Source organism: Mercenaria mercenaria, chromosome 15 (genome assembly GCF_021730395.1).
Source record: "Mercenaria mercenaria strain notata chromosome 15, MADL_Memer_1, whole genome shotgun sequence".
In the NCBI taxonomy this organism is placed as follows: domain Eukaryota; kingdom Metazoa; phylum Mollusca; class Bivalvia; order Venerida; family Veneridae; genus Mercenaria; species Mercenaria mercenaria.
The window spans coordinates 4463198-4474100 of NC_069375.1; the positions used below are offsets into that span (position 1 = coordinate 4463198).

The following is a 10903-nucleotide window of genomic DNA, read 5'->3' on the forward strand; positions in this document are numbered from 1 at the left end:
ATGTTACCCTCAATAAAATATTGGACGAGTTCGATATTGGGTCATCTGGGGTCAAAAACTAGGTCACCAGGTCAAATCAAAGGAAAAGCTTGTTAAAACTGTAGAGGCCACATTTATGACTGAATTTTCATGAAATATGGTCAGAATGTTAATCTTGATGATCTCAAGATCCAGTTTGAATCTGGGTCATGTAGGGTCAAAAACTAGGTCAAGAGGTCAAATCAAAGGAAAAGTTAGTCAACACTCTAGAGGCCACATTTATGACCTTATCTTAATGAAACTTAGTCAGAATGTTAATCTTGATGATATATAGGTCAAGTTTAAATCTGGGTCAGATGGGATCAAAAACTAGGTCACCAGGTCAAATCAAAGGAAAAGCTTGTTAAAACTGTAGAGGCCACATTTATGACTGAATTTTCATGAAATATGGTCAGAATGTTAAACTTGATGATCTCAAGGTCCAGTTTGAATCTGGGTCATGTAGGGTCAAAAACTAGGTCACCAATTCAAATCAAAGGAAAAGCTTGTTAAAACTGTAGATGCCACATTTATGACTGAATTTTCATGAAACTTGGTCAGAATGTTAAACTTGATGATCTCAAGGTCCAGTTTGAATCTGGGTCATGTAGGGTCAAAAACTAGGTCACCAGGTCAAATCAAAGGAAAAGCTAGTTAACACTCTAAAGGCCACATTTATGACCATACCTTAATGAAACTTGGTCATAATGTTAATCTTGATGATTCCTGGGTCAGGTGAGCGATACAAGGCCTTCATGGCCCTCTTGTATAGATGGTTACATTGAAACTTAAGTTTGTAATATGTTTTAGAAGTGTTATATGTTTTTGTATGTTACCTTCTTTAACCTTTGGCCGGCTGTCGGCAAATGATCATGGTCTGCACTGTTTGCTATTCAGTCGAACACCCCTTCGAATAATAAATGGTACTGCACAAATTCAATGATAGACCAGTCCATTTTAGAAATTTAGCAGGGTAAAGGTTATTATATAAGTAAAGTTATTGTTACGCAACAGGCCTGTCTTCCCTTTGCATATAAATAATTCAGTTTTTTTCTTCAGCTGCATTTTTCAGGAACAAAATATCTTATTTTTAGAAACAATATTTGGCCATGCCATAATACACTAAACTTGGTCAAGTTACAACCGCCAGCGGCTCACATTTAATTAACAGTTACATATTTTGTCAGTGCAAATTAATAATCTAAATTGAATTACAGTGATAGCTAAAAGATAATAGACCATAGTCTGCAGAATAAATCCTGTATTATTTAGTTGTGTTTTGCTATCCGTCTTAAAATAAAACGTGAGTGACGTTAATGCATTCATCGTTACGTCTCGACGTCAGTTTTGCGAGGAAAGACGCTGGAAACATGCGCACGCATGTACACACAACATGGTGACGTAACAAACAAATCCCTAACTACGCTAATCGCCTTTCACTCGATATACAGTGCCAACACGCAGTGAAGTCGGTCGGGTATTGGTAATCGGAGTTTATCAATTTAAAAAACATTAAATTATCTCGGAATACAGCTCAAAATGCCTTTGCCTAAAAATGGCAAGAGTATTTTAATGACCCCGGACCCTTATCACACTCCTGGGTAAGTTGTTTTATTTGTTTTAACATTTTGAAGCACTTTTCTCATTCAAAAGAGTTGATAAAAACATGTGTATAATAAACTCTATCGATATTAAAGTATTATGTATGGATATACAATAGAAAAAAGATTAGAAAGCCGGTATTTGAAAGCACAACAAATGCTCTTAATATACTATTCGTTAAGTTGATATTGATTTAGCGAAATTTGATCCGTTTTAAAGTTCTTTAACTGAATACATTTAAATCTTTGGCATATATTTCTCGAATACAGAAACTGAAGTTTCCTGTATTTGAAAAGAATCGGTAATTCGCAGTTATTCCATTCATACAAACTTTAATTGCATTGATTTTTTTTTCTTTAATACAAAATATGTTGCCTAGAAACAATCATTTTTTTCTGTTTAATCATTGTATGTGTCTATGGGGAGATGCCTTAAATTACTGTAATCACTTCTTTAACTTTAACCGGGTTCTCCCTTAAATAATTTCTTGGTTAAGAATTGTTACTTTTAGGTTTTGTATGGTGAACAGATGAGACTTTAATGAACGATCTAAACCACATAGTGAAAAGTTGGATATAATACGTTTGAATATAGAATAGGTGTGTTTACAACACTTGTATAAGTCTATAGTAGATAAAGAACATTAACGGCTTAACTGTTCATATTCTATAGAAAGCGTAACAAATATTGATATTATAGATATACTTTATACATGCCAAGACAAATAATAGAATAGAACAGAACAAAGGTTCAACAAATGAACATAAGCAGTCTCTTGGCATCAAAACCATTTACAACATGCAGTAATAGACACAGCGAGATATAAGAATATGAAACTTAACATGATTTCAAAAGAAAATGATATTAATAATGGTAATTATTATTATTATTATTTATTGTTAGCATGTGCGTCTAGGACCATTAATTGTTGTGATGAATATTGCAACAGAAACTGACCGCACCAAACAGAAATTATTCGCTAAGTTGTCTTGAACTTAAAATATCTGTTCTAGTATACACAATGCAAAATGGATCAGTTTTCAGCACACATTTTTAGTAATGAGTAAACTCTCTGCTAGATACCTGTTGAAGCGTCACCAGTTGTTACAATGTGAATGTTCCATTCGTTTTTTCTTTTTAATTACCATTTGACATATTAGAATATAATATCACCCTGTGTTATTAATAACTATATACAACCGAGATTAAAATCAGTACGTTACGGGATAGTTCATTAGACGTGAAATCGATATTCTACGATATTAATCAAGTCGGTTATAAGTAGGTTTGAAAAACGTTATTTCTAAAACGTAGAAAAGAAAGTAGGGGCTTTGATAGCCCCAAGTACGGTGCCAGACAGTAGCGGTGTTGATATGACACGGGGGGTCCGCATTCTAGACTCCAATCTTCAGTTTTACAAAATATACTCGCTCACTGGAATACGATTCATACGTACATGAAGAAAATCCTTAACTCATACGCAGTGATCTCCCTTTACTGTAGTAGGTGGTAATTGTTGCAGTAAGTTTGAACAAAATATGTAAGTAGGATCTTGCTGGGCACTAGTCAGTCTCCAAAGAACATAACTAATAATTGAATTATTCCATATAAAAAAACGGATAAACCAATTATTGTTCTGCATTTCGTGGTTTAAACTTGTGTGGAGAATTTCTAAGCATCAGTCGAGGCGAATGTTTGGAAACGTCTTTATAAGCCCAATCGTGCTATTAAGTTTGAAGTTTTGGGTCAATAAAAGTGCAACATTCTGATCTATATTGTATTAAAAATGAAACACGGTGATATAGGAAAAAATTATCACAGAAGTGTTCCTAAAATATGTATACATGGCTTTTTTATTATACCCTAAATATTTTTGCATGGCTTTTCTATATTACACTGTCAACGGATTAACGAAATCCTTATTTATTGACATTTTTAATCCAGAATCGATCGAGTTTAGATATAATAGTTACAATATGTCAATAAAAATGCCTTTTACATTTGTAAATTGGCGCATTGTTGGGGTTATATTTTAGATAAAAGATAACGTTTTGACACTCTGTTAAAAAGTCTTTCTAAAGTCCAAGCGTAATAAATAGTTGGGTGAACTGTTACATAAGTATAAAGTATGTATGGTAGGAACAGTATGATAAAAGTAAGCCATTGGTACATTGGTTAGAAGGTTGACTACAATGCTAACGGTCCAGGTTCTATTCCCGACTAGTGTTCAGTGCTGAGCAATTCCCTTAAACTGGTATTGTGTCTGAAATCATTCGGCCACCATCCTTGATTCATGGCGGGAAGTTGGCAGTTAATTGCGGAGAACAGGTTTGTACTGGTACAGAATCCAGGAACATTGGTTAGATTAACTGCTTGCCGTTACATGACTGAAATACTGTCGAAAAACCAAAACAAACATAAATTGGTACTGATTCTAGGAGTATCTGCTAGACTGGAAACTGGGGAGTTTAATATAACACGTGGGATGGACTGGAAATAAGCTGTTCCCATCCATTCCGGGTGAGGACTTCCGTCGTCGACTACTCGCGCTAAATGATAACCTTTTATGATATTCAAGTTACTAGTTGTACTATTATGTTAAAAGAAGACAACTCGATAACAAGTTGACCATACATTGTGTTGCGTTTGTTTCTCTCTCAACAATTTGAGTTGTAATGATCACCAGATGTTGCAGAATACATGCAGTTAGACATACTTCTAGTGCTACAAGAACTTGTTGCAAATATAACATGCCAATATACATGCGATTTTTTACCACGGTCGACTACCTGTAATCATTTGTTAAGCCGATTTTCACATGTACATGACAGAGATATATTAAACAGGTGTATAATAACAACTGGAATTGTGTTCTTGTATTCTATATCTCATTCGCGATGATCGATTGGCGCATTTTATTTGTTTGCTAAAGTTTCTGTGACGGAATAAAACCTATCGACCGAGAGAAATTAACAAAAGATTCCATTCCTTATCTAAAGACTTCAGCAATTGAAAAGGGAAATTTTATTGACATCTGGTAATGTTAGAACTTTAACTTAGATTCGCAATTAAATGGTTAAATGCGGCTTTCTAAGAAATATTTTAGTATTGAATGTGCTCGTCTCTGTAAGAAACGTATGTTAAATCAAAAAGCTATAAAAATGTATTTTATAGTTCTTTGGTTAAATATATATAATAGAGATGTGAAATCGTTTTTTTTTAATGTTTGGCAACTGGGCGACGCGGCTGTGTTCGGAAACCATATTACGGGACATCTAGCCTTAGGTCCCGTGCTTAATTTTTTCATATTCTTCTTACTGGTAAAGAACGAGAAAAAAACTCGGTGTCAGCCCGCCGGAATATTGAGGCACATAGATCCAATCATTGTAAAAATTGATACTTTCCTTGTCATATTAGAGGGTATGAGAACATGTACATACAAAACTGTAGTCAAGGCTACAAAGACGAGGTCGTGTACTACATATGGAAAGGTTTCTGCTCCTCTATATGGAGTATGATCACAAACAGAACCTGAGGTATGATTTGACACACCACTTTATTGGTCAAGTATTCGGTAGTGTATAGAGTCCATGAATTAAAAACTATGTTCAAGTGAAACTTCAAAAGAATTCTAAATCAATAATAGAAAAAAAAACGATTAACAATTAGAAAACGATTAACTAGTCAATAAAACTAGAGTAAAGTTTGAAACACTTGTATCGTATATCGAGTCAATAAAATGCAATTATAGTCTACGGCCTAAACATGCGAAAATCAATGTTCAATGTAATATAAAAAATAAGACTGTTTAAAAGCTTTTTCATTGAATAAACTGGCCTTGAAACTGGGATTTCTGTCATTTGAAGAGGATAATATTAATAACTTTTTTCGGTTATAAACAACGCGTTGGCCCACTTCTGTTGTGTAAATTGCTTGTAAATAACTGTCATAGATCAGAGCGGCGATAGTAAAACATAAGTTCAAAACTCAATTTAATATTTCTTTTCAAACGTTCTTAATACCTTTCTGTAGCTATAATTGTAATGGTGATTTATAACACGGCTTAAAACAGATGTCATGTTTTCTTACTTCAGAAAGCATTCCACAGTATTTATAGCGACCGTTTGAACTATCTGTTCAAAATGAGACGCCACCTTTTCAGCCACACAGGTCTCAAGTTAGATTCTGGGTAGGTGGGTTGTCCTAGTAAACAGCCAATATGTAACTGAAATACTGAGTTCAAATAACATAGAACTGTATAGAACATACTTGAAACGTAGCTGTCTCTCTAGCATTTATTTCAGCTCCAGCTATTGTAACAATATCAATCATGTGTTTGCAGGTACGGAGGTTTTTGTCCACAGTTTAAATACCAGATAGGTGAGACTTTCGGCAAGACCACATCTAAGTTGCTTAGAAATGACGCGGTTGCTAGTTCCGGCGAGTTAGTGTTAGCCGAGATACGGGCCAACTCCGCACCAGCACCCGACACAGACCCAAGGACGGAGCTACTTCGGTCTCGAACACACAGCTGGGGAGATCAGAAGTTAATGGAACAAATGGTACCGGGATACACAGGTATTATCCTAGCTTGTTTATTTATAAAACGTCATTAAAACACAAGTTTTGTTCAAGTTATTCAGAAGCGGCTGCCGCCGACACCAAGTGCACGAATCTTTTCTCCATCTCTGTTAATCCCCAATCTCGTATACCAGAGGTCTACCGTGGTTTCCTAGTTCGTCTCGGGATTATGACGAACCCCGATGGATGAGAATGTATCCTTCTCTTTTTTTTTGTCACACGTTTTCACTGATCTTTTGCAAAAAAAGTAACAAGTTGTGTTTTTACGTTAGTGAAGTTTACAAATATTACATCACTTGTTTCAATACTACTTACCTAAAAGATCAACAAATAGTACATGTTTTTGCTGTTGGTATTACAGGCTTCATACCACGGAGTGAGCATTTCTTCGGCAAACGTTACGCCGTCAATTGTAAAGGTGCTATCTCGGACTTCGAGGGCGACCACAGAAAACATAAACAAAATGCTGACGAACTGAGAGTGACAGAGGCTGTACAATCAGGAAAAATTGATAAAACCGCCGTTCCTAACCTCCCTGTGAGTAAACATGTAAACCCCAAATTAGGTTAGCCGGCTGCGTACGACGATCACAGCTTGACAATGACCCTGACATTAACATAAAACTAAATACGCTAATTAAGTTTTGAAACAAACTCAGAAACGTTAAACAACTTCCCATTTACAACAAACGCAAAGTAACTACTGGTATTCCCGAACATTTGCAATTTTTGCGAACTTTGTTAATCTCCTAAAAGAAAAAGGAAGGTCTGAAAGAGTTTCTGCCAGTTTCTTCTTGAATTTTTAACAAACTAAACTATCGTAATACATTATTTTTCATGTACAATGTACTTAAATTTAACCAAAATGTAAAGATTTTAAGGGGGCCTCCGTGGCCGAGTGGTTAAGGTCGCTGACTTCAAATCACTTGCCCCTCATCGATGTGGGTTCGAGCCTCACTCGGGGCGTTGAATTCTTCATGTGAGGAAGCCATCCAGCTGGCTTACGGAAGGTCGGTGGTTCTACCCAGGTGCCCGCTCGTGATGAAACAATGCGTGATGAAATAATGCACGGAGGGGCACCTGGGGTCTTCCTCCATCATCAAAGCTAGACAGTCGCCATATGACCAAAAATGTGTCGGTGCGACGTTAAACCCAACCAAAAAAAAAAAAAAAAAAGTTTTAAGAGCGTAAAGCTATTGCTCTGAAGGGCGTATATAGCAGATCGTGGGCTGAGCGCGAAACTATTGTAACTGTATATAAATAAAGAACAAGATACAATAGTTTCGGGCTCAGCCCTCGAAATATGTTGACACGTGTATATTACCTTCTTCTTCTTGACGTTCACCAACCAGCGCCATCACAACTAAATCTAGACGATTGTGTAGTCACCACCGTATATATTACCCATTTCAGCCAATACGTAGCAAGTACATTACTCCATTGAAGCCAACAGCTGCCGAAGCCAAACCATACATCTCTCCCAGTATGGTAAGAAGTGCCGAGTCACCTTTCTACATGGCAGACGACAATGAAATGAAGAGGTTTATGTCGGGTAGGTGGCACTTGAGTTACTTGTCAACCAAACACTTTCATGTACGTTTCTTTCAAAGGTGCTTTGAATGTTTTGGTGCGCAGACTACAAATAACATTTATTCTTTAACCTCTTATACATGCTTCGGATCTGCCTAGAAATCATATTTGTTCCATACCACCACCTACTGTCTTTTTCACTGAGTATAGTTTGTTCTTAACACATTATTTCAATTTATGCTTTATGCTACTTTTTAAGGACAAAATTTCCACATCATTAAGAGGACGTCAGTCTGGTTGTAACCAAATATATTACCATCGTTAAATACCTTATTATTATTACTACTTCGCTTATATAACACTTTCAGGAAATTTAATACTATTTCAATGATAACGGGAGATGAAAGTGTTAATTTTACTACAGTCATTAACCTTAGCCTGCTGACGACAAGTGAGTCTGCCTTTGCAACCAGTGCAGACCTAGATCAACATGCACATTTGTGCAGGCTGATCATGGTCTGCACTGTTCACTGTTCAGTCGGTAAATTTGCAGTGAACACCCCTTTAAATAATATATGGTACTGCTCAAATTGAATGACAGACCTGTCATTTTAAGGATAACATGGTGTAATAGGCTTCAATTCCACCAAAAGCGTATATACATTATCAAGTTGTAAGCTTTAAAAATGTCAAACGATAGAAATAAGGTGCATATTGACAAGTTATATAGTGACAGAAGTTCTCAAAAATTTCCTTTAGATTACCTCCCCTGATGTTGTTTTTTTTTCATGAGTTATCTCCCCTGAAAACTAGAAAAATATAATTTTCTCCTTTTCCCTACCGGGAATTTTAGATTTCTTCTTGATATTTTTATCAGAATTATATAATGCAGCTTTCTACCGCAAAATTTTCTCAAGACTCAAGTTCAGATTCTCGTAATCAAAGAAACTATATATTTCTCATAGGCATCAATGTTAACTTCAATACCGATTATCTCCCCAAAAAATGATAAAATTTGAAAAATCTCTCGGTGAGAAGTTTTTAATTTTGAATGTCTTTAAAGTGACCAAATTTTATTTAAATATTACCATCCAGTTACAAGATATGAAATATGGCTATTACACCATGTTATCCTTAAAAATTTAGCAGGGTAAAGGTTAAATAAGCACAGCATTATTGAAGATGCAAACAGATTGAAAGTATTTCTCTCTTGAGGCAATTTTTTAAAGAATGTAGTTTAATAATCTTGAACTTCAAATGGTTAACGGGTTGGCTAGTTCAGCTTTCATGGAATATATGAACATGAAATATATGAAAATCACAAACGACTTGAAAAATAGTTCCAAAATTTCAGGTTATACTGGTTTTGTTCCACGTGCGAGACCCCGACTGGGTATGGGGTATCCAATTATCACCCATGATGCCCTGAATGAATTCACGTCAGACACAAGTCGCCTGAAGAACCTGCAGACGGAGCCCATCACCATACACCGTGCAGAGAACAAAGTACAAGATTCTAAACTCATATATCCCGTAGAAAGCGGGCTAGTGCCGCACTATACCGGACACATACCAGGTTTGCTTTACTTGCATTGCACAAATTGGAAACAAAAAATAATTCCCAGTGGTAATTGATTTCATGAAATTGCATTTAAATGCATGTAACAATGCACGCTGTATGTTAATTTGCATTTCTTGTCGATAGGATTAAGTTCTCTGCATTTAAAACGATAACCTTACTGATATAAATAGTGAAACAGGACAAAAAACTGGAGTTAATCATACAAACAAACAGGTGTAACATTGTAAAATATCTGTCTGTGTAAAGGGAAATAACTTTAACATGCTTGGTAACCAAGCATTCATACCCGATTAGCCTTCCTAGAGAATGCAATGAATATTTATCTGTTTTGCTGGATTTTTTGCCTAAAAACTATGAATACAGTATAACTTTATATATGTCCTTTAATATTTCAGGTCAAAAATTCCGATATGGTGGAACATTTGGTCACAGTACAGAAAATGCCAAGCGTCCAGAACTTCGAGCATCAGTGTGTTAAATTTTACCAGGATAATCTGTTTTCATTTAATTTTATATTTAAAGGAAAATCTTCAATTTTAATTTCGCGTATCAATGTCAAACAGATCTATTCATGCATTTCCTGCATGTCGAAAGTCAAAACTTTAAGCTGTCAAGATTATATATGACAATTTTGTACATAACTCGAGCATTATATATATTTCTTGTGTGCAATTTGTTATTAACAAATACATGTACAGAGATCTGTTGGTCTACTTCTAGAGGTTATTTTAATAATATTTATATATATGTATTTCGATAACATCTATATATTTTAAGTCTTGTAATTAAACGAAAGTGTTATCAGTATTAAAATGTTATACTTAAAGAAACTCTGGTGCCGAAACAGTAACCTGAATTAGCAACCTATGCTGGAGTTAAGAGTGTAATTTGACTGGGTCTAGGGTTATAAAACGTTTTAGTTTGAAGACCAGTCTCAAATTCGAATAACTAACTTTTTGTTTCTGAATAGATCAATGGTAATGGTTATTCGGAGACTGGTCAGTAACCCCAGCCCATGGTCTAAAATCTTTCAGTTGAGCAAACTGGAACGTCTTTTGATAAGAAAATGGTTATAAACTTGGTAAAAATCTTTAGCTGTGTTTGTACATGTAACATGTAAGCCAGTTTATTCATGCAGGCCACTGTGTGGCACATAATACAGGATTACTTTAATCAGATTAACCAATGGAAAGTTTGAAGCTGCCACCCTTATTTTTCAATATTAGGCAAGTGGAATTGCCCAAGTTGAAAGAAGGGGGGAGTATTAACCTTCATTTATGTTACTTCAAATAATGTTAACATGTATGTATTTATGCTATAACAATTTGTGTAAACTGGTGTCTACAGTTTGTAGACGGTTGCCTTACTTGAACGTTTGTGCTAAAGGGCAGGTGGTATTTATACCAAACACGGTGACATAGATAATAAGTTCAGTTAACGTTGTCACATACCAGAACGTAATAGAGACATATTCCTGTATAAATGTGTATATTATACTAGAGTAGAAGGCTGACTGAACAATGCTCATTCTCTGTGATATGTTTTATGTTTTGATTAAAATGTTCAAACTTAAATGTATTGTTTGTTTGTA

General features: G+C 35.3%; 1 protein-coding gene across 1 annotated transcript; it reads left to right on the plus strand.

Annotated features, from left to right (window-relative positions):
• The first annotated feature begins 1416 nt into the window (after nt 1–1416).
• LOC123542408 (protein FAM166B-like) lies at nt 1417–10886 on the plus strand. Its single transcript, XM_045328298.2, has 6 exons — nt 1417–1619; nt 5963–6198; nt 6563–6738; nt 7614–7752; nt 9085–9306; nt 9708–10886. The coding sequence occupies exons 1-6, from the start codon at nt 1558–1560 to the stop codon at nt 9788–9790; spliced, it is 918 nt and encodes a 305-aa protein (XP_045184233.2). The 5' UTR covers nt 1417–1557; the 3' UTR covers nt 9791–10886.
• Nucleotides 10887–10903: the final 17 nt, after the last annotated feature.